The following is a 27,798-nucleotide window of genomic DNA, read 5'->3' on the forward strand; positions in this document are numbered from 1 at the left end:
ATTTTAAACAAAGTTTGCTCTGAATTATGTCATTCTATATGACAAACACCTTTTGGTAGTGGTGGTTCACATCACTAAATCTCAGCACTGAGAAGGCAGAGACAAATGACATCTGTGAATTCAAAGCAGCATGAACTACAGAGTGAGTTTGAGGCCAATCTGGGCCATATAGTAAGATTGTCTCAAAACAAAAAATCTTGGTGGATTTTTGAAATTTGGGACACACACACACACACACTGGTATATACTTACATACATATATATACTATCTGTGATATGGCATATATATGTGCATATTATATATGTGTACATAAACATAGTGAAATATGCAATGCAAAGGTAGTCTGAGAAACAATGGCCAGTGTCTACTGGCCAGCCAGTTTCTTCTGTAAAACATAGTTTTGTGAGGTTAGAAAATAATGACAGAGCTGAATATGTGCAGATCAATGAGAGGGATCTGACCTCCGCTATTTCAACTACAAAGGAAGAACCATCAGGTATCACAGTGAACAGGGAATAAATCAAAGAAAAATACAAACAGGAGATGAGTTTCTCTTCTTTTAAAGAAGGTTCAGGTCCTGACTAGAAAAAGTCAGAGGGAAATCCTTATGGGAACTTATCAAATTGAGCTGTGTTGGAGGCAACTGAGGGACATCTTGTTTAGGGTGACCTTGGGTCCAGTTGTTCAAAGTCTTGGTGCTTCTGGGCTTCACAAACTGCAGTGTCAGGAACTTGTTAGTTGGTAGACATGATAAGCAGCTCAAAGGTTATCTAACAACTTGATAGCACTTTGTCACATTGCATTGCTTGTGCCATAATAAACTGATCCAGTACCCATGGGTTGCTCTTACTGAGGATAATAAAACTTAACTGTCTTTCTGGATTATTTTGATTTGATGTTCTGCTAAAAGCATGAGTACTTTTTTCTCGAATGGTCTGAGAAGGACAGCTATGATAAAGCTACCTCCTAGGAGATTTGAGGGTGGTTATGCCCCATAAATACAGAGAGAGGTGTCCAGAAAGAGGACACGAGAAATCTCAGGAGGTCTTTGAGGGTACATACAGTGTGTTGTTGACCAGAATATACTGTTCTGAGTATATGAGTAAAAGCAGAAAGAGTATTCATGTCTCTCTTAAAAGTAGGGCCCAGGAGATAAGTCCCAAGAATATCCAGGAAAACAACAGTTAGGCTAAATATATTTTTCAAACAAGACAGAACTAATTATTGGCAATTAGAACAGTCCTAATGATCCATCTAAACAACTCCTAAGGAAAATGTCATGGTTGCTGGAATGACTTAGTGGACTTTGCCATATAGTGCCTGGCTTTTCTGGCAACTCTCTAATCATGCATCACAGTGGGCAAGTTCTCTAATATTAGTTAATAATCAGTATTATTTCAATAATATTGTAATAATAATAATTATGAGTCTCTTCATGGCATGAGCCTCACTAGATACTTTCTATGTGTAATTTTATTGAGTTCTTGCTACAATGCAGTACAGATTTTATTATTCTTGTTTTTCAGATGATGAAAACTGAGTTTCAAATATATGTAGTGACTTTTCTTTCAGAGTGGAACATGATTCATGAAAGGAGCTAGCTTAGAACACTATTTTAGACACAGCAGCCTCTACCCAAAACACACTGACTACTGCATGTGTATGTTTTATTTCTTTATTAATGATTCATTCTGTGATAGGAGCTTTTGTGCTGATCACAGAAGACAGGAACATAGATAATAGAGATGGGCCCTGCCTACAAGGTGATCATAGTCTGCTTCTTAGTAATGCAGCAAAGCCAAGGACTTAAGACATAGAACCCTAGCTAATGTTCACACCTGAGCAGAGTCATTATTAAATCTGCTTGGCTTGTTTCTAGTTATTATTCTTTTCTTGTAATGTCAGTGACAAATCAAAGTGTATTTGGGTTTCTTTAAATCCTCTCCCTTGTACAAGGCTATAATTCTCTCAATAGTTTCACATATTACGACTGGACATTCAAGCCCGATGGAGTGGCTCACAACTTTAAGCCCAGCACTCAGGAGACAGAGGCAGACAGAGCTCTGTGAGTTGGAGGCCAGCCTGGTCCACATGGTGAGTTCCAGTACAGCCAAAGCTACATACTGAGACCCTGTCTTGGAAAACAAATGAACAATCTTCATAGTCTTATAAATCGTATTACAAATAAAAGTATAAACCATTTGAGAAATTTCTTGCTAATTGATTTTCCTTGCTGTGTTTAGAAATGTACATGTTTAAGGGGGCCTCAGAATGCCCCTCTCCCTCCCTGAGAGGATTTACACACAGTTAAGGATTGCTACAAGAGAGAAGATAATTTCCTCAGTGGTGTGGCCATTGGCAAGTTGCTGATGCTCCTGTAAATAACCCTTCACTTGTGCTCCTGTAAGCAATCGTGATGAAACTCATTGGGTCACCTTCCCTCCATAGAAAAGACACCAAATGGCCCCTCCTTCCATTTCTGTCCCACACTTTGTCTCCATATTTTCTCCCTTGAGTATTTTGTTACTTCTTCTAAGTAGGACTGAGACATCCACACTTGGTCTTTCTTCTTCATGAGCATCATGTGATCTGTGCGTTGAATCTTGGCTATTTCAAGCTTTGGGGCTAATATCCGCTTATCAGTGAGTAAATACCATGTGTGTTCTTTTGTGATTGGGTTACCTCACTCAGGATGATATTTTCTTTTTTTTTAAAGATTTATTTATTTATATGTATATGAATACACTATTGCTGTCTTCAGACACACCAGAAAAGGGCATCAGATCCCATTACAGATGGTTATGAGCCATCATGTGGTTGCTGGGAATTGAACTCAGGACCTCTGGAAGAGCAGTCAGTGCTCTTAACCACTGAGCCATCTCTCCAGCCCAGGATGATATTTTCTAATTCTATCCATTTACCTAAGAATTTCTTGAACTCATTATTTTTTAATAGCTGAGTAATACCCCATTGTGTAAATGTATTACATTTTTTGTATCCATTCCTCTGTTGAAGGACATCTGGGTTCTTTCCAGCTTATGGCTATTATAAATAAGGCTGCTACAAACATAGTGGAGCATATCTCCTTAGAGGTCTGCCAGAGTCTGACATATTCAGAGGCAGATGCTCACAGCTAACCACTGATCTGATCAAGGGTTTCCCAATGGAGAAGGTAGAGAGAAGACTGAAGGAGCTGAAAGGGTTTGGGGCCCCATGAGGAAAACAACAATACCAACCAACCAGAGCTCCCCAGGGTCTAAACCACCAGCCTGGGAGCACATAGGAAGGGACCCATGGCTCCAGCTGTACATGAAGGGGAGGATGGCCTTGTCGGGCATAGGTGGGAGAGGAGATCCTTGGTCCCATGAAGGCTGAACACCGAGTGGGCGGAATTCGAGGGTGGGGAGCTGGGAGTGTGGGGGTAGATGGGGGCACATCCTCATAGAAGCAGGAGGAGGGGGATGGGATAGGAGGTTCCTGGGTGGTGGGGGAATGGGGTAAGGGAATAAAATCTGACATGTAAATATAATATCCAATTTAAAAAAAACAGGAAAAAAAAGAAAAAACTGTTAAATATTTAATAGTAGCAAAACTAGAAAAAAAGACACCAAAATAAAGGGGAGACTAGTGTGAGGTATTATATCCTTTTTGTAGGTGGGGAAATCTAGACACATGGAAATTAGGTAACTTGATTAGGTTCACATATGTACGTGCCACAGTATTTGAGTTTACCTAGTTTGAACTCTAGTCCACACAACCCAGCAGTTCTGAGTGATCAACTTAATGCTGCCATTAACAAAACTAACAGATCAACGCATTGTTGGAGATGTCTCCTCAATGGTAAGTCTAACTATGCATCCATCTTAGACAACTTTAACATGCCTCTCCATAGAAGCAGAACAGTAGCTCAAAGAACCACATAGCCCCTTCAGGTCTTCTCAGTCTCAGTTTATGATTTTGGAAGACAAAACTTTGTTCATTATTATTTAACATATAGCTGGGTTGGTTAAACACTTCTTTTAAAAATCTTTCATTACATGTATTTATTTATCTAGTGTAAACATGTGTGAACGGGTGTTTGTGGGCCATGGTATGAGTGTGGAAGTCGAAAGGCAACTTGCAGGAATCTGTTCTCTTCTTCTAGCATGTGAGTTCCAGGGATCAAACTTAGGTCATTTCCTTTTACCTTCTGAACTTTCTCTGTTGACCCAAGTTGGACATTTCATTAGCTTTCTTCCTCAAGGCTTAAAAAGAAATATCTACCTTTTCTATGATTACAACAAGTTTTCAGACCAGGCATGGTCACACATACCTGTAATGTCACTCTATGGGAGGCAAAGGCAGGTTGATCAATTGTTCGAGGTCATCCCCAGCCATATAATTAATTCTACACCAGTCTGGGCTACATAAGTCTCTGTCTCCAGAAAATGGAGTCATAGGTTTTCCCCCACTTCAAACTGTACCCTCTCCTAATCTTTGAAACAATAATTTGCCAAAGAGAAAAATCACCACAGATAGTATCAAACTTAAAACACAGAAACAATTTTGCTCTGGGAGGTTGTCATAACTGTCCTGTCTGTATTTGATAATTGTTGATGCTTTTCAGGTTTACACAATACATTTGTCCATCTGTTTTTCTAGTTTGGATGTGAAATGAATTTGTGAAAGCAGGGTTGTAACAACAGCCTCGCTTCTCCTAGGCAACAGATTATGATACCACACAGCCAATTATTATATTACTGCAGATTCTGTTTGGAAGGAGATTGCTGATCCCATCACAAACTAGCTGAAAGACCAGTAAATGGCAAGATGGTAAAATAATAGTAACAGCTAACACTCGCTGAGCACTCGTTATATGCCAGATAGCGCTCTAAGCACTCTCTTGTACTGAGTCTTTTAACCTATGAAGTTAATTATTTCCAGTACACTTAGCTTATCAGTCAAGAAAAGTTATCTATGTGCAACCAGTAAATGTAAATTTAAGCAGAATGACTAATACCACAAAGCCATATTCTCCTCCCAAACTCCGTTTCCCTGCCTCTATGTTTGTACTCGAATACAGCTAATGGGTTCCATGTGAGAGTGCAATCTAAGAGATCAATACTTCGAACCTAAGCAGTTCATCTCCTGAATCTAGTCTGTTTTTTTTAAACTCTTGCATTATATTGTACTAGTAAGGAAATTGGGAATCAAGCAAATGACGTCAATTCACAAAGGTTTTAAATCATTTGAACCCACGAAGTATAACCATCTCAGAATGAACACAACTTTAAAGTGCTAAGTGTGGATTTTCAAATATTGTAAGAGAATGTGTCTTGATATTCTAAAACCCAAAACAAATGCATGCGCCATAGCAAATAAGTCAGCAGTTCATGTCACAATCACCCAGAAAAATCAAGCAAGTACCACTTGATCCTAATCTTTGGGCTTAGTTTAAAGCACATGTATACCATAGTGTTACCATTTGTGGGGAAAATGGAAATATTTGAAACTTCAAATGCTTCTGTTAGTAATCAGGGAAGCACACAGGAAAAGTAGTAAATGTGAGGAGAGGCATTTAATCCAACACGTACTTGATCAAACACACCCCACAGGTCCCAACTGTATATCAACCCTTTCACAAACCATGACCCTATGGTTTTAGAATGTATGTCCCCATGAGTGCCACTTCACAGAATTTTTCCTGTCTCTGTATCAGAAATGAAGGTTTAAACAGGTGTAGACAGGTTTAGGGAAGGATTCATTGGGGGTGGGGGCTGGAAAGATGCCTCCAATTTTAAGAGCATGTGCTGCTCTAACAGAGGACTAGAGTTTGGTCCCTAGCACCACATCAGGTGGTTTACAATTGCATAGAACTCCAGCCACAGGGCGTCCATCTCTAGCCTCTTCAGGCTTCTATACTCAGGTGTACATATCCCTCCCACACACACACACACACACATGCACGTAATTTACAATCATATTTTTTAATTGAGGAAGTTCTCATTTTCTTCCCTGACTTAGATTTATAAACAAAAATATATTCTCCTTTCATCATGCTCACAAATTTCGTCTCCTCTCTTTGCTGCTACTTCAGTAACTGCCACTGATCTGAAATCCCCCTTGGAAGCAATATTAATAACAGACATTAACTCAGTTTGTCTCACTGAACGCAAGATAATGAACTCAAGAAACTGGACCCTGCATGCAAGCTGGTAAATTGAATATTTGAAAAGTAAAGAAATTGAGACAACCTGGACAATATCAAAACGTATTTCTTTCAAGTATTCTAATTTAGTGAATCTGAGAGTCACACTAAAAAAACTACACTTTTATAAACAAGTGTTCCAGGCCATCCTCACTCAGGGAGTTGGTTCAAAAGCCACAAGCAACAGGGCCCTCTACAACGACAAACACACAAGAGACCAGTATCCATTAGTAGAAAAGAAGACTGGTACAGCCAGGGCCTCTGGAACAGGAGTTTGGCCTACAGGTCCCAGACCAACAATGGTAGGAAGACCTTAAAACATCTGTGCAACAATGGACACTTGCATGTGGGTTACTACCAAAAACCTAACTCCGCCCATGCAAAAAGTGTGCTTTTCTCTGTATATCCTGCATACAAAATTACAACATAGAACTTTATACAGCCTAGAGTCATCTGAGAGGTTAAACCTCAAGGAACTCTCTTATTCAGGTTTATCTGTGGGCATTCATGTCTGTGAAGGACTGTCTTGATTATTAATTAATATGAGAAGACTCAACCCACTCTGGCCAGCAATGTTCCTCAGACAGGTGGTTCTGAGCCATATAAGAAAGCTAGCTGAGCATGAGCCTGAGAATGAACCACAGTGTGAGCCAGCAGGTAGCATTCCCCCACGATCCCTCCCTGTGAGTTTGGGCCCTGACCCTGACTTCCCTCAGTGATGGACTGTAAGAGGAAATAAATGTTTCGCTCCCCTATGTTGCTTTTGGTCAGTGTTCTAGCATAGCAATGGAAAGGAAACTAGAACATAGACGTTAAACTCCAGTCTGGATATGAGACAGTCTTAGAGTATACGATGGAAGAAAACCAGTGGGGTTACTTATTGGGTAAAGGTGCTTATTGTGCAAACCTGAAGAGCTGAGTTTGAGATCTTGGGCCCACATATAGGGGAGAGGAGAAAAGTGACTGCAAAAAGTTGTCCTCTAACACACACACACAGAGAGAGAGAGAGAGAGAGAGAGAGAGAGAGAGAGAGAGAGAGAGAGAGAGAGAAGACTCATACGCACATAATAATACTAAAGAGAATAGAATAGAGTACAATACAATAGAGGAAAATAGTAATGAAAAGAACCTCATTAAATAAGAGACACTGGATTCTAAAACCATCAAAAGGGATAAAATTAAAATAGCTATATTGTAAGTCATGACTTAGGTAAGTTTTAGGCATTACCAGTCATAAGAAAGTAAGAAAAATTCCTTAAAGCATTCATTCTCAGGGCACTGGAGAGATTAAGAATACTGACTGTTCTCCCAGAGGTTCTGAGTTCAATTCTTAGCAACCAAATGGTGGCTCACAACCATCTGTAATGGGATCTGATGCCCTCTTCTGGTGTGTCTGAAGAGATGGACAGTGTACTCACATACAAAAAAATAAATCTTGAAAAACAAATTTATTCTGAACATCCTACCTTCTGCGTTGCCGGATTCCAGATAGAACCAGTAGTGCAATTGCAACTGTAACGATGCAAAATATCACACCGAATACAATAATCCAAACGGGCACAGATGGATCCATCGGAGGAGCAAGAGTGGAGGGAATTTTTAAAAATTCCAGAGTATGATCATCCAAAAAGAACGCACTGTTGATCCGGTTTCTATTCATTCTAAAAGACAATGATAATTTTAGAAAAGGAAGTAAGACCAGAGTATCTGTCCACTGCTGTACATCAGGACCTTTGAGCTCTGCCCCTACCCCATTTTATTTCTTGATATTTGAATGAATAACAGAACTTTAAGGTGGCTTACATAAAGACCAGCTGTTTCTTTAAAATAACACTACTTTTAAAAGTGCTTCTGTGTGACTATAGAAAATGACTGCTTAGGAGCCCAGAAGTCTAAAGGCATATGAAAGCAAACGTTTTTGTTTTCCTGTGGGAAGGGAAATCTCACTGTTGGTAAGAGTCAGACAGTTAGGTTGGTAGTGAAGCTTTCTTCTGCTTTGTTTTGTTTTTGTTTGGAGACGGGGGTTTCTCTGTGTAGATCTGGCTATCCTGGAACTCACTCTGTAAACCGGGCTGAGCAGAACTAAGAAATCTGCCTGCTTTGCCTGCCTTCCAAGTGCTAGGATCAAAAGCGTGAACCACCATCACCAGGCTGCAGATTTTGTTTGATAATTGCATACTTTGCATGCACCTGCTTTTTGACTAGCTGTAATTCACATGCTTGGTAGGCACACTTGACTGGTAGCACCAGGACTGGTTTAAAGCATTGGCTTGAGAATTTCTGCAGCTCAGCATCTAGCCATCAGGAAGGATCTCCATCAGCAAATAAAACTCTATGCTAAGGTCAGAGGATGAGGCTCAGCGGTACATCTCCACTCAGTATGCACAAAGCTGAGTTCCATCCCCAGAATCACATAAACTCACAAATGGAAGCTCTAGCATGACCATTCATAGACAGGAAAGAGAGCCCCAGTGGCAAAAGGATAATTTTAAATGTAATTTTAGCAAATTGTGGGATGTTTTCCTTTTTAATAATCTAATCTTTTAAAATGTGTGTGTGTGTGTGTGTGTGTGTGTGTGTGTGTGTGTGTGTGTGCCTGTGTGTGCGCTTGCACATGCACTCATCCCAGGTGCACACAGAGGTCATGGAGAACAACCTCAGATGTCAGTTCTCACCTTCCATCTTCTTTGAAACAGGGTCACTTTTTTACTTGCTACAAAATAGGTCAGCTGCCCCATGGGCTTCCCTAGGTTCTCCTTCCCATCTTGATATAGGAATCCTGGGATGACTGACATGGGCCACCATGCTGGTTCTGGGCATCCAAATTCAGGTCCTTATGCTTTGTGGCAAGAGCTTTACTCGCTGAACCATCTCCCCAGCCCTCATAATCGAATCCTATTTAAGTGTGAGAATGAAACCCTTTTCCCTGAAATAATGAACATCATTGCTTAGCTATGACTGGGAGGAAAACAAAAACTTGTTCTGAACCCTCACTCCGTCTCCCTGCCTCATTAACCCTTTGCTGCTAATTTGGTTAACACCAGGAACATACTCTGTCACCTCTCAGGTAGACTGGAAGTTCTAGTCAGGTACAGATACACATCCACCACTGGACTCCTCCCACTAGGGATGAGACAAGATTTAGCCAAGACCTGAGTTTAATCATGTCAGTCTTCACAATAGAGCTCTAATAGACACCTTTGGAACCAGTTGTTCATGTCCACACCTCAGTCCATACATCTGACTAGTCTAGTGCAGATTTTAAAATTACCATGAAAATGGCAACAAATAGAATAAATATGATCTTAGTATGTCATCTGCATGTATAAAAATGTCCCGTGAGACCCATTATTTTGTACAATTAATATATGCTAATAAAGTTTAATTCAACTTTTAAAAATCTGAGTTAATATTTCTTTCTTTCTTTCTTTCTTTCTTTCTTTTTTTTTGTTGTTGTTTTTTGTTTGTTTTTTCTGTTTGTTTGTTTTTCGAGACAGGGTTTCTCTGTGTAGTCCTGGCTGTCCTGGAACTCACTCTGTAGACCAGGCTGGCCTCGAACTCAGAAATCCGCCTGTCTCTGCCTCCCAAGTGCTGGGATTAAAGGCGTGCGACACCACCACCCGGCCTGAGTTAATATTTCAACAAGGGTGCACAACTTACATTTGAGGTCAAATAATTTTTAAGGGAGGTTCTGTCCTGTACATAGTAGGGTGGATAGCAACATTCCTAGCCTCTGCCTGCTTAGTATGGGTGGTGCCTCCTTCTCCTCCAGTCGTGACAAGAAAAACGTGTCCAAACATTGCCAACCATTTGTTTTCTTGAAGGCAAATTGCTACTGGATGAAAATTACTGATCTACACCAATCTCTGTTGGAAATAAACTGAATGGAATACTTGAAGCGTTAATCAGTGCATCATGTGTGGAGTGAAGTGAGATCTCTTCGGTATCCATGGAAACAGATGAGCTCATCAGGGAGTTGATAGATGGATCAGTGAACAGCATACATGGGGAGGATTACCTTATGGCTGACTGTACTTCAGCTGCAGGAAGAGTATGATTTTTGGAAGGATCTGTGACCACAAACCAGAATGACACCCTCTGGGTTACATTGCAAAGCAGGACATGGGAAATTCTGCGGATATGGGAGAAATGTGTTATAAGAATATCATCATAAATGGCATGAAACTACTCACTCTAATGTGATTACCATCACACAAGGGAACTTAAATATGTGTGAGAAGTCATTTCTACCATTAGAAAGAATGTCTTAATGCCTTTAATCCCAGTACTTGGGAGGCAGAGGCAGAGGCAGGTAGATCTCTGTGAGTTCAAGGTCAGCCTAGTCTACAGAGTGAGTTCTCGGACAGCCAGAGCTAGACAGAGAAACCCTGTCTTGTAGGAAAATAAAAGAAGATAAAAATTCAGTTTATAAATGAATTTGAGGTCTGCTCTCCAGGAGGAAACACATGCCTAGTACTGCAAATCTGACCCTTGATGAGGAAGCTCACAAGTCCTAGGGGTGATGTTACTCCTGTTATAGACCCAATACCAACTCCTAAATACTCCTAAATAGAAGTTACTCCTAAATGGACACAGTGCCAACTGCTCTCAGATTTGTAGTTCTACACCCAGGGATCATACCCATAGAGTATACCCATAGATTAGTGTAGCTCTCAGACCTCACCAAGAGAAGTTTCTTTCTGCAATGGATAGCTATTAATGCAGAAACTCACAATTGCAGAAAGTACAGAGAATTCATGTGAGTAGAATGCTTAACCACAAGGGGATATCTGCATCACCTTCACCCTGGGGCTCAGGGGCTATAGAGGAAGAAGGGGCAGAAAGACTGTAGGAGGTAAGGGAGGGCTGGAACAAAACAGTAACTTCTAGACATGGCAGGACTACTGTGCTCACGAACTTATAATAACTGTGTTTGCCTTCACAAAACTGTACAAGATGGAGCCAATCAGACTCCTAATACTGATTGGGAGAAGCTCACAGATCCCTATGTCTAACAGAGGAGCTATTGGTAAGTTGATAGCTTCTAGAAGAGGGAGAGTCAATTTTCTTTAATACTATGGCCTTTGGTAGGTTAATCACAAAGCAAGGTGTCTCTTCACTGTGAGTTTACAGGCAGCACACAAATTGGACTTGGTTGTGTTTTTTAAAGGACACAGAGTTGAGAAGGGGTGGGGATGTGAGAGTGGATCTGGGAGGAGCTAGAGGGAGAAGCAGGGGTGGAGTGGTGATAACAGTAATCAAAACACAAGACAGAAAACTTTCAAAGAGGCCAGCTGGTGGTGGCACATGCCTTAAATCCCTTCATTTGGGAGGCAGAGGCAGGTGGGTCTCTGAGTTGGAGGCCAGCCTCATTCACAGAGTGAGTTCCAGGACAGCCAGAGCTAAACAGAGAAACCCTTTCTCAAAAAAAAAAAAAAAAAAAAAAAAAAAAAAAAAAAAAAGCAACAAAAAGGGAAAAGAAATTCCAATTATTTCACGATTATATACTTGGGGATCATTCCTTAAAGGATCTGTCCCCCCCCCAAAAAAAGTGTGATTTGGAAGTCGAGCACATGAGTAGAGTTCATTGCTCATCACCTGGAGGCTGACAGCCCCCCCCCTGCTTCCTCAGCATGTGGCCTGTCTCAGTGCTTTCTCATCAAGTCTGCAGATAGCCTGTCCATTATCTCCCAGTAAAAATTGCTGGCCACTCTTCATTTAATGGCTGCTCTATCTCTTCTCGTCTCTCCCTACAGCAGCCTTGGGATCATCAAGGGGTGCCTTCCAAATGCACCTTGGAGGGTAAAGTTCACAAGAGGAGTGAGCAGGCCCCCAAACACAAGTGCTACAATCACCAGCAACTCTTGACCCTTAAATCTTAAGTCACATGTTTTTCACCTGAAAATTAAAAATGGGATACACTCTACTCTACGTATGGGTAAAAAGAGAACACAAGTGAAAAGAGAAACAATGTTAGTGTTCAAAGAAATGAGAATCTTTACAGGATGGGTGAAAGCTGTACGTTATAGGAGGGGCCACAAGGCTGGTACTACAATGTCAATCCTACATGCTGTTAGCCATTTCCTAAAGAAGAAGATTGCTAAGGCATAAATGGGTGTCGTGAGCATCCATTCCACAAGGGTGAGACACACATCCATCACCTTCATGGAAGCCATCAGAATCATGCTTTTATTTACAAGAATATTCAAGCCTATAATACTGAAAGTGAGCAGTCCTTTGGCCAGAAGGTATGTATGGAAAACTGTCTCTTTTCTTCCTTTTGGTGTCACATACAAAAGTAGAAGCAAGTGCCCCTCTGCCCAGTGCTAAGTGTCTGGGACCAGCAATGGAAAGTAGAGGGGATAAGCTCCCTTTGTCCTCCACGCAGCATCTTCCAGCTGCAGCTCCTATACCCCAAGATGGCCTCTTGCCAGCAGGTTCCAATCTGGAGGGTGGGGAGCTAAGGGCAAAGGTTCAAAGTGGGCTCCTTGTCCTCAGGTATGGCCCATGCAGGTCCTAACAGTATAGGACTGTGTGTTCCCTTTATCATCTAAGCCAGTGTTTCTCAACCTTTGGGGTGTGACCCTTGGGGGGGGGGTCCATATCAGATATTTACATTACGATTTATATCAGTAGAAAATTATAGCTATTCAGTAGTAATGAAAATAACTGTATGGTTGGGGATCTCCACAACATGAGGAACTGTACTAAGGGGTTGCCACATTAGGAAGGTTGAGAACCACTGATAAGCAGTAGCAGCCTTTAATACCATTGTCTATGGTCACCGTCCTGGAAGTCAGGTAAGCAGAGGGTCCCTGGCCTCCTTCGTGCTTTTCCTGTGCCCTAAACCCAACCATCAGTCCCTCTAGTCGTCTGTGCTTCTCTGGCCAAGTCCTCAGTTGTGGGAAGGGAGACTGCCTACTCAAGAGCTCCCATCCATCTGCCTCCCTCCTAGATGGGCAACTGAGCAGACACTGGCTCAGGCACCTAGACAGAAATCCAGGTGGGCAGAGGGTCTTGCAGTGGCACTTTGCCAGAATGCAGGGACTCCTCTCAGGCTCACACCTAAATTCTGCAATCAGGATCTGGAATCCGAGGTCCACTTGCCTCAACTTCACCAGAGTTCTCTGAAAGCCACCCCACTCTGCTCCAAGTCCAAGCTAAGGTCCCCAGAGGCTGCCCCTGCAGTTTCACCAAAGGACTGATTGTGCATGCCTTATGAGAAGAAAACATAACCCCAAGACCAGGCCATCTGCCTTCAAGCCGATCACCAGAAACAGAGTGGCCATATAGAGTAGTAAGAGTTTATCATCTTTTTTTTCTGAGATTATCATTTATTTCTCTCTAGGGCTACAGCATGGTTTTCTGCAAGAGGTACTGTTGAGGCTTGGGACCAGATTACATAGTGTGCCTTAATAGAAGCAGCATTCTTGGGGTCTCAAGCAGTAGACAACAGTAGTGACAACCAACAAGAGCTCCAGGCATTTCAGTAATCATTGGGACAAGAAGCCAAAAAGTAACAATAGATAAATAAATAAATAAATAAATAAATAAATAAATAAATAAAGCAAGCACTGGCTGAGAACCACAAACCAATTCTGACCTCTGCTGGCAAGAAAGAGACTGTCAAGCTTAGTCTTCCAAAATGTGTGGCTCTGCATAATAAGTTAACAAAGATACAAATATGACCAGAATGAAGTAGGTAGGACATGTTCTCTCTCTCTCTCTCTCTCTCTCTCTCTCTCTCTCTCTCTCTCTCTCTCTCTCTCCCTCTGTGTGTGTGTGTGTGTGTGTGTGTGTGTGTGTTCCATTTTAGGGAGGTAAAGACTAAGAAAACACAGGTCTACTTTTTTTGTAGCCTGCATTAGGTTGAAAACAATTTCTGTTATTTGGCCTCACTAATAAGCAAAATACATAAAATGGATTTTAAATGAGAGATTTCAAACTTTTTAATTTGCTTATCATTTTAAAAGATGTATTTAACTCTTACTCATGTGTCTGAATGAGTGTATGCACTTGTGAGCAGGTACCTTCAAAGGTCACAAGAGAGCATCCAATCACTTGGAACTAGAGTTACAGGCCATTGTGAGCTGCTGGGAAACCGAACTTAGGTCCTCTGGAAGAACAGGAAATGCTAATAACTGCTGAACCATCTCTCCAGTCTCCTCCCGAAATTTAAATTTAAATAATACCAAGTACTGGCAAGGCGCACACAAATGGAATTTCAAGAAGCTATGAAAAAGCCAATGGGCCAAGTCACTCTGGAATATTAATTAGAAGTATTTTCCAGAAGATGGTGGCTACCTCAAATTCTTGCATCTGCACACACATTCCCAGAAACACTGAGGAGGATAGTCTTTATAGCACTCTTCACTGAAGCATTGAAACAACTTAGTGTTTATCAATAAAGGGGTTTGGATAAAGAAACTATGACACATGCCATCAAAAAAATATTACTCCATATACTACTAGAAGAAGCACAATCAAGCCAGATAATTCTGTTGTGGGGAAAAGGATACATATTCTCTTAACAGCAAATTTGACTTCTACTCAGCCTCCAGCTTTGACGATCAAAAATGTTTCCAGGTATTGCAAAACATCCTCTGAAGGACAAAATAATCACTTAAGAGAAAGTGCTAAAGTAGAACTACATAATTTTAACAAAAAGATAGGGGCTGGAGAAATGGATCGGCAGTGAAGATACTTGCAGCTCTTGCAAACACCTAGATTCAGTTCCCAGTGTCCACACCAGGCAGCTCATAACCACCTATGCCTCCAGCTCCAGGGAATCTGATGCCCATTTCTGGCCACTGAAGGCACACACACATACACACACACACACACACACACACACACACACACACACACAAAGAAATAAATACATACATAAATAAAAATAAGTCTTTTTTAAAAAAGATGTGGTGTAGGTGGTTATGGTGTGCATCTTTAATCTCAGTATTTGGGAGGCAGAGGCAGGCAGATCTCTGTGAGTTCAAGGGCAGCCTGGTCTAAAGAATGAGTTCCAGGACAGCCAAAGCTACGCAGAGAGACCATGTCTCAAAAAACCAATAAAATCAAAATAAAATTAGAATACTTTTAGCACAACTAAATAGAAATCCTATATTTTCCAAATTTCATATACAGATGGGTATAATGGAACCATGTGAGTTTATTTTAGCAACCACTCTGAACAATGACTGATTTTCTTTTAAATGTTTTGCAATCATGTATGTATGTGTGTACTGAAGAACCAGCCTGCCTCTACCTTAGGCTTAAAAGCCATCTGATAGTGAAGATGAACTAGGCTCATTCCTGTTTATAATTAAGCCTCTCTTTCTGAAGGATTAGGTTATGCCTGACCTGTAACCTTAACTACAAAAGGTTCTTATACTGTCTGTTCCAGGAATGAGGATCATGTCTGTTTCATGAAGTTGTTGATAACCGGTTATCTTGCAGCCCTGCCTTTGTTTCAAAGCGTTATATGACCACCCTGACTACCTTGTTATGGCTACCTATTGTTATGACTACCTTGTTCTGCCCTTCTCCAACCATGTTCTTGTTTCAGAAGTGACAAGCTTGTTATCTTTATGTTCTGTTCCTATAACCCCACCTATTTTGCCTTCAAATCCCTCATTTGGAAATGTCCTATCCCTGAGCTCACATCCAATTTTGACCTCTGGAACTCTGCCTTAGGGGGAGGCAGCCCATGTACATGAATAAAAAAGCTTGCTTTAGTTAATTTGGTCATGATGATTTGGGTCTGTGGTCTCCTCCCATCTTTGGGATTAACAGTGCCATGCACATGCTGGTGCCTACGGAGGTCAGAAGAAGGCATTGAGTTCCCTGAAACTGGAGTTATGGATAGTTGCTAACCACCCTTTGGATACTGGGAATTGAACCTAGGTCCTCTGCAAATGCAGTAAGTGCTTTTAACCATGCTTTTAACCACTGAGTCATCTCTTCAGTCCTTGATCAATGATTTTTATCAAAAAATTTATTAACATCTACATAAATGGCTTCTTTCAGCAACTCACTAAAAAAAAAAAAGCTACAAATGTTCCCTCTGCCTCCTTAAATGTATGAAGCACTGACCTGAAGGCAATTCTCTGTAAATTGGCTCTATAGCTATTTCTCATCAATGAGGCCAGTGAAGCCAAGGGTGGTAAGAATTAGGCTCTTGTTTCTAAATCAGGACTAAAAAGAAGCTGGCCTGCAAGCACGAGACAGGTAATCCCCTTACCTTTCCATGGGCACAAGAACACATTGTTCATTTTAGGTCACAAGACTTATCCTTGGATAATTAAGTAGAGCAAGAAATTCATTACATGCTCTACACTACTTAGAAAGAAAAGCAACACCTGCAATAGACTTCTATCTATCTTGCTAAAAGTGATATATTATCTTAAAAGCCAGTGTTTGTATAATACATAGTTAAATGCCTGCTTGTCTGAAAACTAGACTAAACTTCTAACTAGCTGATAGTTTCCTTGAAAACAACTTAGAACACTTTGGAATTCCTGTTGCAGTAAATCCGGCTTAAATCATTTGGAACCTGTTCCCCAAGCCAGGCCCAAACACCTACCCTCAATAAACCAACTAAAAGAATTGAATTAAAAGTGGAGATTTATTTAATGTGGCCACATTGGAAGAAAGACTATGGGATCCAGAGAAGACCCAAAGTCCATCTTGGAGGCCCTAAAATAAGATCAAAGTTTAAATAGAGGGCTAAGGATATGCACATCTAACAGCTTCTGTCGAGGGGTGGCCCTGACCATTGCTCACCCTTGTCTGGGCTTCAGTCTCATCCTGTAAGGCAGTCTGAAATCTCTTTCCAGAAGACAAGTTCCCAATTAGCTGGTACCTGCCTTTTCCTTCTCTCAGAATGAGATTTCCGGGGAAATTCTCATTTCTTGGGGAGTTATTGTTTTGATAACAAGTAATGAAATTGAGAGGCACGGGTATGTTAGAATATCTTTACATCTGCTAGGCCTGTTCAAGTATACAGCAGGCTTTCAGAACAGGGCATTTACTTCTGTGGCTACCACTACAATAACATACTTCCTTAGGCTGGCCCCATAGTCCAACTGAAAGAAAATGTGTTCCTCACACCTTCGTCGTCACCTTTGGCCTTCACAGAAAAAAAAAAAAAAAAAAAAAACTTCACTAATCTAGTTTTATACTTTGGTACATTTATGATAAGCAACAAAACTCCTATATAGTCTGGGTGACCATTGAAAATGGAATCACCTTTCAAAAAAAAACAAAACAAAACAAAAACAAAAACTAGATCTGATATGCACAGACCACCACAATGTCCCAGACTCTGAATGAAAACATTCCAAAGGTGAATTCCTCAAATTCTGAACCGTTACTGGTCACTTTTGCCCAAGAGCAGAAACATTGGTTGAACAAAACCATGAACCAGGGGAAATGTAGGCACTTGGGGGAAATCATGGTGCCAGGGACACAGCAAAGTACAGCATTTGCTGACAAGGAGAGCTAGAACACAAAAGAGACGCTTAGCTTTATCCCCAAGAGATAAGTGCTTTCTTTCCTTTTGAATTTTTGTAATGCGATCACCACATTTTTATTTAGATTGCTTCTCTTCTATTTACAGGTTATGTGTCTGTATTTGTGCAATTACTGTTTCATGCATGCAGGTATCCCCACAGAGGCCAGAAAAGAACATCAGATCCTCTAGAGCTGGAGTTACAGGAAGTTCTGGGCTGCCCTGTGTGGGAGCCGGAACTAGATTCATGTATTCTGCAAGAACACTATATACCTTTCACTGCTAAGCCCTCTACCCGTCTCCCTTATTTGTATTTTTAAAAACTATAATGCTGGGGGGATGGAAGGGAGGTGATAATGGATGGACATGATCAAAATATATTGCACAAATGTGTAACATTTTCAAAGAATAATTTTTAAATGTCATCAAATACTTTTTCTTTAAAATCTGATAAAGCATGAAGAGAATTTAGGACACATTTTTTTCTTGTTTTTCTATATACTTTCTTTTAAAAATTGTCATTGTATGATACATCATCATCATTATTATACATGTATATAAATACACATGTGTGGAAATTGGGAAAATAGCTCAGTTGTTAAAGTGCCTGCCACATGACCATGAAGACCTGAGTTTCAGGTCACTGTCACTAAGAGAACAAAGGAGGCAGAGATAAGTGGATCTTGGAGCTTGCTGGCCAGCCAGTCTAGTCAATCCTCGAGCCCCAGGCTCAGTGAGAAACCCACTGTTAAAAAAAGATAAAGTAGAGAACAAGAGAGGAAGACACTCAAAATCAAACTCTGTATTTCACACACACACACACATACATGCATGTGCACATGCATTCACATATAGTATACACACATTCACACAAATTACTTTAAAATAAAAATAAATGGGGAAAGATCTGCTTTAAATATGCATGTGTGTATACAAACATACATTTCATGTGCTTTACTTCCTCAAAATTTACTCATATATATTTACATATATATGTATATATATATATATATACATACATATATATGTATGTGTGTGTGTGTGTGATATATACCAATGTGGGGGTTCCATATTTAGGTTATGTTTTAGAGGAGAATAGATTACCTAGCTCTCTGCAAGAAAAAAATACACACACACATGCACATGCACACGCACATACACACTGAAATAGGGTTTCACTATGTAGGCCTAGTTGACCTAGAACTCACTTTGTAGACCAGGCTAGCCTCAGACACTCTGTCTCTATCTCAGGAAAACTGCCATTAAAGGTATGTACCATCACGCCCAGCTTCCTTTTCCTTTTTTTTTTTTTTTAATTTTTTATGTTCATATCAGATATTGGAAATCTGAGAGAAATCAACTGATAGTTATCCTCTTCTCTGGGCTGTGAATTATTGCAAAAGTCACTCTTTAGTAAAGCACTTACAGCTTGAAGATAAAAAGGACTCGTTGGAGACTGTTTAATCCCTAGTTTTCTTCCTAATCTTAAAAAAATCCTGAAATTAAACCAAAAGAGGGTGATGCATGCCTGTAATTCCCAGTACTCGGGATGGTGAGACAAAAGGATCAGGATTTCAAGACTATCTTCAGCTACATAATGAATTTAAGGTCAGCCTGGACCACATGAGACTATCTCAAACTACCACCACAACCGATCCTGAAATGAAATAAGTTCAACCATAACTGTCTTTGGTAGAGAACAGGTTGAGACAGGTACCATGTGCTTGGGCAATATATAGCAGGCTGTAGAATATGGAAGCTTCCAATCTAAATTGCTCCTTAACCATACACAGCAAGTACAGTCTGACAGTTCTACTAAGAAGCAGCATCAGGAAAGCCCGGTAGGAGGAGACAGGGCAAGCTTGCTCCCAGATGCTTCATCAGCCCACCAATCATCTCACCTCACAGATGGAAGCATGGAAGAGGGAGCAGAGATCCATGAGGAGTGGTAACCTAATCACAAATAGAAAAGGAACGAATCTCTACAGATAGAGAAGATTCCAGATGGGTAGGGAAACAAATGTAAAACAATTAAAACTGCTCAGGCATGGTGGCAAGCACCTTTAATCACAGAGAGACAGAACAGTCAGATTTCTTTGAGCTACACACCAGCCTGGTCTACATAGCTCCAGGACAGTCAAGGCTACATCATGATACCCTATCTCAAAAACAAAAAACCCACCATCACAACTAAAATTATTTTTTAAAAAAAGTTTGTATTAAGTACTTTTAAGAAAACTAACAAGATATATGTGCCATATATACCAATGTGGGCATTCCATATTTAGGTTATGTTTTAGAGGAGAATAGATTACCTAGCTCTCTGCAAGAAAAATTGTATGTGTACAAGAGAAACATGGAAAGCATAAGACATAAAAATGCAAATATAATTTTGATCGTGGCCATTGAGAGTCATATTACTCACTGAGCAAAGGGAATATAATAGAAATTGTAAACTGAGCTCCATTGTGAATGTTTAAGTGTTCCATAAAAATGCAAGTTCCAGGCTGGCCATGGTGTCTCATGCCTGTTACCCCAGCACTTGAATGGTTGAGGCAGAAGGATCACCACAAGTTTCAAACCATCCTGGCCTCCACAGCAAGTTCCAGACCAGGCAAGTTTACATAGAAAGTTGAAAAGCAAAGCAGGGGCTGGAGAGATGGTTCAGTGGGTAAAGATAGTTGCTGCCAAACCTAAGGGCCTGAATTTCATTTCCTGAACCCACATCATAGAAAGAAAGAACCAACTCCACACAAGATGCCCTGACTTCTACTTGCATGTAAACAAATAATAAATTTTTAAAAAAAGAAAAGTGCTGACTCCTTAAATCAGGGGAGGGTACTAGATCATGTTCAACATAGGAAATTGAAATAGTGTATTATCTCAAACGGGCACTTGAGATTTCATGCTTACTCTGTTGCTTCTCTGTTGGGAACTTTTCTCATGGAGAATGCCACCATTGCTCTGAAGAGATATTCTTCATCCGTGTCCCAGACATACTGAAAGAAAAGGAAAAAGCAGAGGTGAATGGGATGGGAAAGAGTCCATTTGGTGATGTGTTCCATCACCCTCCTCCTTTTCTTTCTTGTTCACTTCCATATGTTCCTCATGCAGCAGACATCATGACAACTCACATTCTTATGCATCCTATGATCCCAAGTCTGGCCTTTCCTGTTGTACTCTCTTAGAATCTGCAATGTTATTGGCTTGTCAGCAAACCTGATATTTGGGCATCTCAGTCTCGCACATCGTGAGAGTATTGTTAAGATCTGGGTCATACTAAGATAGAATCACATATTTTATCATAACTGCTCTTGCTTTCTTAGAGTGCTGAGGAAGGAACAGTATGAAATATAAACAATCCTAAGCAACAACAGAAAAGGTATCCTCTGGTTACCTTCTCTATACATGAAGGGTATACATATTCTTTCCTAAATAGCCTCAGGGTCCAACAGTGGTACAGGCTTACAATCAATAAGCACCCTGATGGAGTAAGAGGCTCGAGACAAGCTCAAGGCCAGCCTGGTCTATATATAAAGAGTTGCAGTCCAGCCAGAGCTGCATATTGAGAGCTTGTCTAATAAAAGTTATACATATAAGGCTATAGAGATGGCTCAGCAGTTAAGAGCATATACTGTTATTCCAGAGGACCTGAGTTCAGTTCCCAGCATCCACATCAGGTGGTTCATAATCACCTGTAACTCCAACTCTGGGGGATCTGACACCCTCTTCTGATCTCTGTGGACACACACAAAACTAAATCTTAATTTTAAAAAATAAGTATACATATATATGTATATTAAGTATATATGTATATATACATACATTTATATTGTATAATTTTATATACAATATTACAAATGGGTATACACTTATACACATTCTTGTGTGTGTGCACACTCAGGGAAGCCTTGTTGTGAGGATGTGGAGACAGGATAAGAGCCTGCTCAAATAGAAATGAGAATGTCAGTGTAGCAAACAAAAATGATGATGCCAGCCAGAATTTGTCAGAGCATGGCTTTAAATTGCATGTTGGATCTTGGAAAGGATCCTTAGTTCCTCTTACAAAGTGAGCATGAATTCTGCCAACAGGAGTGTGGCCTAGGCCATGGAGTAAAGCTGTCAGCTCCCGAGATCTGGAAAAGACAAACTAGTGGTGCTTTATGTTGGGAATTGAGCAGAGAGAACCAACTTGAGTTGAGGGGAAGATTAAAAGCTTGTGTGTCTATCAGTTGCATCATATTTCTACTATGGCTTTCAATGTGTTGCCAAGTGGTTTCCAGGCAAAGCAAGCAACATGTATAGTAATTTAAAAAATGTACAACTGAAGAATGATAAGGAAAGAGTTACTTAGAGTCACAGTCCTGGCTTAATACCCACAGACCAAAATAGCACCAGGAAGAGACATACACAAGAAGGCTCTTAGTACTTCATGTACCTGTTGTGCAGACACTGGGCATACAGACAGCATAAGTCTATACAACTGAATGTACTGTTAGAGCACACTTGTGACTTCATGGACCACACAGTGCATATTAATTGCATGTATTTATCTGTCATCTCGGATTCCTTGCTTCCTCATTGGAATAACGCTTCTACCAAGCCCTCAAGTCTCCCAGGCCATTTTACTTTCTGCCTACATCTAAGAACACAGAAAACTCACATCTTAGTTGAATAGTCAAAAGTAACAGGAAAGTCACAAACATGGGGCTTGTTTCATTTTAAATTCATGATGCTCTACCCTCTACCCTCAAATTTCTTGCTCACCTCTCAGCAGTCTCCATAAGTTCTTTGTCTAAAGACAATTGTCTGTCCCAAGACTGCTTCAAATTTTCTCCCCTTCCCTGCCCCCATCATAACAGTTTTCCTTCTACCTTGGCTCTCACTGAATACTTTTGGTTTTACAGTGCCTCCAACAGCCAGAGCTGGAAGACTGAACTGGGGACTTTCACTTGCTAGGCAAGCTCTCCACCATGGAGCTTAATCCCTAACCCCTGAGTTTGTAATTTAGAGATAATGTCTCAATTTAGCGATTTAAACTCCCTTGACTTCCTAAGGCAAAACAAAACGTTCCACCACTGACATACATCCTAATCACTTCCTTTCCTGAAGTGCCAGACATTTCTCTCCTGATAGTGGCTAATCCCCACAAGTGTGCTGGGAATGCCTCTGCTCCTCCCTTCTCAGACTTGAAACATCAGTTTCTTCTGTGTATGTGAGTCCAGCTTAAGCCTGTCTGCTGACTTTTACTCATCTTCAACTTGTTTCCACTAAAGCAACAGTAAAAACCCCTGGCTCTACTTGATCTTCCAAATGCTAGCTCCCTCCAGCCTTTCACAGCCAGAGCTTCCCCCTCCCCCCCCCCCATCTCCTTCTCCCTTCCTCCCTCTCCCTCTCCCTCCCCTCTCACAGGGTCTTATGTATTTTAGGCTAATTGAGTAATAAAGAATGATGGCGAACTTCTGATCCTTCTGCCTCCCTCTCCTAAGTGCTAGCAGGCCTGGTTTATGACATGCTAGAGATGGAACTCAGGGCCCCCTACATGCTAGACAAGCACTCTATCAGCAGAAGTACAGTCCCAGACTCCAGACCGAGGCAAAGTTCTTATAGGAGTGACTAATACTTCTGCATGTTCAACCCCAATTTACCCTGCTTATTTTATCCCCCCCTCTCTAATACCTGACTTTCAGCTCTATATCTTTCCAAAAACAGCTCCAGCTAAACTTCTCAAGCTTCATATTGCATCACAGAATGAGCTTGGCCTCTCAACAGCACTTGATGCTTTAAACAGTTCTTCTGTCTTGAAACAAACCCCCTTCTACCCTCGGCCAACATGACACACACTCCCCATGCAGTCCCCTTTTCTCAGGGTCCTTCAATGCCATGTTCTTCCTCACAGCTTCTGTTCCAGACATCCTGGTCTTCCTTCCATTTTTCGCATTCACTAAGCTCCTTGTGATTATTGATTGCTATGTTCACATGTGACAGCCCTCTGCCACCCATCCCTCCTTCTCTGTCTGTTCATGGTTACATTAGACATTACAGAAGTGCCTGGGACAGAGGCTCCTGCTGAGGCCAGAACCATGTATACTTCTCCTTCCTGTAATACTTCTCAAGACTGCACATTTGCATTTGCTTTACTGACTATTTAATGAACAATTGATTCTCTCCTTAAAGAACAAGCAAGCCCAGTGTTAGCTGCCATTGCATTCCTAACATGCAGCAAAATCTAAAGATCCTGAGATAAGCGATCTTATACACTGGCTGGGAGCATAGTCTTTGCAGTCAAACTCCCTGTGTTTGACTCTCCTGCCGTTTACTGGTTTGAGATCTTCAAAGAGTTGCATATGACTCTGGGCCTGTGCTTTTATCCTCATTCGATCAGAATGGACATACCTGTACTTAAAGGGGTAAGGGCTCAGAAGCTGATAGGAGTTCAGTGCTTAGAAAAGCCCCCACTAGGAAGTAAAATAACACCTTAACAAATGTTTGTTTTATATGCTATTATAACAACTATTATCAGATGAATAATGAAAACTCTGGCAGCTGAATGGTCAGCAAAGAGAATACTTTCAAATCCCTTTAGCAATCTGGGTTTTGTTTGTTTGTGGTATGAGGCATTAATATCACCTACTAGGCTTTTTTTTTTAATGCAGAGCACACCTGGAAACTGACACTAAAATTAGCCAACAACATCTTCTTAATCCTATGATCTTTCCTACTCTTCCACCCCCTATAGATTCTGAGAATTTTAAACTTCTGTTAGTTCAAGCACAATTTCCACCTACATAGATGGGAAGAATTGAAGCTTTGCATATAACTGAACAATTTTGTACTGTGAAATATATTGGAAGCACTAGTCTTTCTGATGACGAGAAAAGAGACCGAGAACATTTAGGTGCCCACATAGTGAATAGCAGGCTTAAACTAGACAAATACATCTACATCAGACCAGACAGCCCCCTTTTCTCTATGTTCCAGGACTGAGTCAAGTTTTCAAAACTGATTTCCATAACACAACAAAAAATAGTGAGTATTTTCAACCACTCACTCCTGATGATGTACTTTAAGAAAACTCATTCTATCAGTGACTCGCATGTTACTGTAATCTAGCTTTGGCAAAAGATCAGACTTGAAGACTCAGGGAAGCCATCTATTTGAAAAAGCCCAGAGCTATTAGAAAAGAAAACTTGAAATGAGCCAGCAGGTGTTCTACTTACTGCTTTATCTCCAAGAGCTGCTCTGATGCTAAGTCTTACTTTAAAGGCATTTTCTGCATCTGCCAGAGAGGGAGGGAAAAAAAGAAAAGGGAAAAACAAAGAGCAGTAAATTAGGATAAACTGTGAGAAAAACTGAGCCTGATAAATCCTAATGTTTAACATAGCCCAGATGAACGGAACAAAGAACTACAATTGATCTGTACCAGCGCCCCTGCAACTTTAACACCTATGAAATCACTTACATTTTCCCTTCAGATTCCTAAAAGTCATTGGTTCAACTTTCCAGCCACATGTCCAAAGACTTAGGAAAAAAAAAATATTCTTTTTTTTTCCTCCACTCTAGGACTTCTCAAGCATTTACGAATCTGTTGATTTATTTTTTTAAGCTTTAAGTCTACGTACCTGGATGGCAGAGCTCAGCGTGAATAGTAGTCACCAGGAAAAAGAGCACCCACAACATTCTTTCAGAGTCGCAAACAGAACACGAACTGAGGGGAAAAAAATCCACTCTCTACTTAAAGCTGCTTTTAACCATTCTGTGACCTGGATTAGGGTATCGGAGAAATCAGCGAGCCACCATCTAAAAGGTTTAATAATTAACGCCCATCCGTTGAGTTAATACGTCCATAGCAGCGAACCATTTTGTAAATAATCTGCCAGTTATTTACAAAAATCTATTTGAGAAACAGGCTAGTCGTTTCTTCCTCAGACTCTACCTCAGAAGAATGTTTCCTGAGCTGACATAATCAGAAGCCTCCGTCACACCTCCTGTAGCTGTCTGTTAAACTCAAGGTGGAGAGCATCACGTTTTCTTTGGCATAATCTTTGTGCCCTTTCAGGCTAACCTATCTGATTCAAAGATAGGCTATCCTACTTGGGAAAGAAATACAATTCCTTTTTCATCTCTAGAGAGAAAAGGGAACAACACTTTCTAGAATGTTGCTTGGTAAACAATTCCCAACTAGAGGATGGTTGGGTTGAACCCTAAGATCTGGCTGCTGTCTAAAACTCAATATTAATGATATGAAGCCTCACTGCTGGATATGATGATCATTAGGTGGTGATGATGGTGATGGTGGTGGTGTTGGTGATGATAATGATGGTGATGATGATGATGGTGATGATGATACCTCCCCTGAACAATGATCTGTCCTGGTGCCACTAGGTACAAGTGAATGCTAACTCCTTAAAAGGGGTTAGGACTGCTAAGAAGCTGTCATTTCGTTAAGTTCCTACATGGTACTAGTGACATTGTTCAGTGCAGCTATTTAACAGTGACTAAGAGCTGCTTGCTCTGAACTAGGCTCCCTGGATTATTGCTCAAATCCTTACAGTGGTTACAATTATTTCACATATGAGGTATCCAAGGACTGGGATTTAAAGTCACTGGGAGCAATGGCATGAGTAGAATGTCCCTTTCCCAGCTACCCTGACTTACCTTGAACCTCTTCACCAAAACTGAGATTACAACCAATCCCTGAGGTACTCTGAGGTCTAAGATAGTGGAATGAAAAGGTGTCCCTCAGTGGGTGGTCCACCAACAGTCACAATAGAAGTCCCCTGGGGTCTATGCCTAGGCCTTCCTCTCTCCCTCATGGCACTTCCTTCCTAGAAAGTCATGAGTGGGAAGATGAGCCTGGATGGCTCTGATGTTAAGTAGGACATTGGGGTTTTGAAGCAACAAGGAGGAAGCTATGAGCAGGGACATGCCTGTTCCACTTCGAGAGACACAGTGAGGGTGGGATATTGTTGGAGATGGCTCCTTTCTGTTAGCTCAAACCATCCAAGGAAGGCTTTCACCATGTCCTCCACCTTGGCACCGAGAACACTGAGAACAGAAAAGCTGTCCCAGAGGAAGAGGCAGCCAAGCCAGCCCAGCCTTTCTAGAAATGTCACTGTTAAATGCAATGGAAATTTCCCAAAGGAAAGAGCTGACCTAATTCCAGGAAAAAAAAAAAAAAAGACTAGACGAGAAGGAAAAGACAGTACACACAGAGAGATAAGGATTCAGTCAGGGCACAGTGAAGAGACACACTCTTCACATTTCTACAGTCCCGGCACTTGGGAGGAGGAGGATCAAGAGCTCTTGGCTAATGCAGGCTGTGTAGTACGGGCAAGGCCAGCCTCAGCTATCTCTAATGAGACCCTGTTTCAAAAACTGCAGGGAGGGAATCACTTTTCTTTTTTCACTCATAAATATTCTAGATTCAGATAAAATTTTATACATTTTGATGAGTGTTTTTGATAATATATTTAAACTAGAGAGTTTACTGATATGCAAAAAAGTAAGATTTTAATCTGTGTTCACTTTTAAAAAAAAAAGACTAGATGAACTTATCTTGAAAAGGAAAAGTCAATACACACAGAGATAGAGATTCAATCAAGGCACAGTGGCCTGTTAGAGAAACAGACATCTGATTTAATTTGCTTGTAGTCTTTCACTTCATAAAAGTAATAAATTCCCATATGCTCTTATGTGGATGTGACTGGGATTGCAGAAAAAGCACACTAAAATACTGAGTCTTAGCTGGTGTGCAATATTCATTTCCAAAGAGAAAAAGTCTTCTCTGAACAGTTCTTGAGTTCTTGTGTCCCAGTAATCGATCTGTCTATCTGTCTGTCTTTCTCTTTGTTTCTCTCTGTCTCTGTATGTCTGTGTCTGTCTGTCTGTCTGTCTGTTTCTCTCTCTCTCTCTCTCTCTCTCTCTCTCTCTCTCTCTCTCACACCCCTGAGGGCACTGAATTGCACACATGTTGTGCACAGACATGTCTGTAGGCAAAACACTAATATACATAAAATAACAAAAAGAAGAAAATATGGAGAAGTAAAAAGAAAAGTTTTAAATACACCTAATACCACCAGTATGAATGACTAATGAGGA

General features: G+C 40.8%; 1 protein-coding gene across 2 annotated transcripts in view; it reads right to left on the minus strand.

Moving 5' to 3' along the window:
* The window catches only part of Cltrn (collectrin, amino acid transport regulator), a 29,727-nt gene extending 4,137 nt beyond the window's left edge, over nucleotides 1-25,590 (minus strand). Inside the window, exons 1-5 of one of the 2 annotated variants that reach the window (XM_034485343.2) lie at nucleotides 25,320-25,570; nucleotides 24,918-24,976; nucleotides 20,611-20,696; nucleotides 10,207-10,320; nucleotides 7,655-7,849 (exon numbers count right to left, since the gene is read on the minus strand). In XM_034485343.2, the coding sequence (XP_034341234.1) occupies nucleotides 7,655-7,849; nucleotides 10,207-10,320; nucleotides 20,611-20,696; nucleotides 24,918-24,976; nucleotides 25,320-25,377 (512 nt within the window). In that variant the 5' untranslated portion in view covers nucleotides 25,378-25,570. Of the gene's footprint in view, nucleotides 1-7,654; nucleotides 7,850-10,206; nucleotides 10,321-20,610; nucleotides 20,697-24,917; nucleotides 24,977-25,319 lie in introns of both variants that reach the window. The other variant, XM_034485344.2, reaches the window with a different exon arrangement.
* Between the last annotated feature and the right edge of the window lie 2,208 nt (nucleotides 25,591-27,798).

The sequence above is a fragment of the Arvicanthis niloticus genome, chromosome X, assembly GCF_011762505.2.
Source record: "Arvicanthis niloticus isolate mArvNil1 chromosome X, mArvNil1.pat.X, whole genome shotgun sequence".
In the NCBI taxonomy this organism is placed as follows: domain Eukaryota; kingdom Metazoa; phylum Chordata; class Mammalia; order Rodentia; family Muridae; genus Arvicanthis; species Arvicanthis niloticus.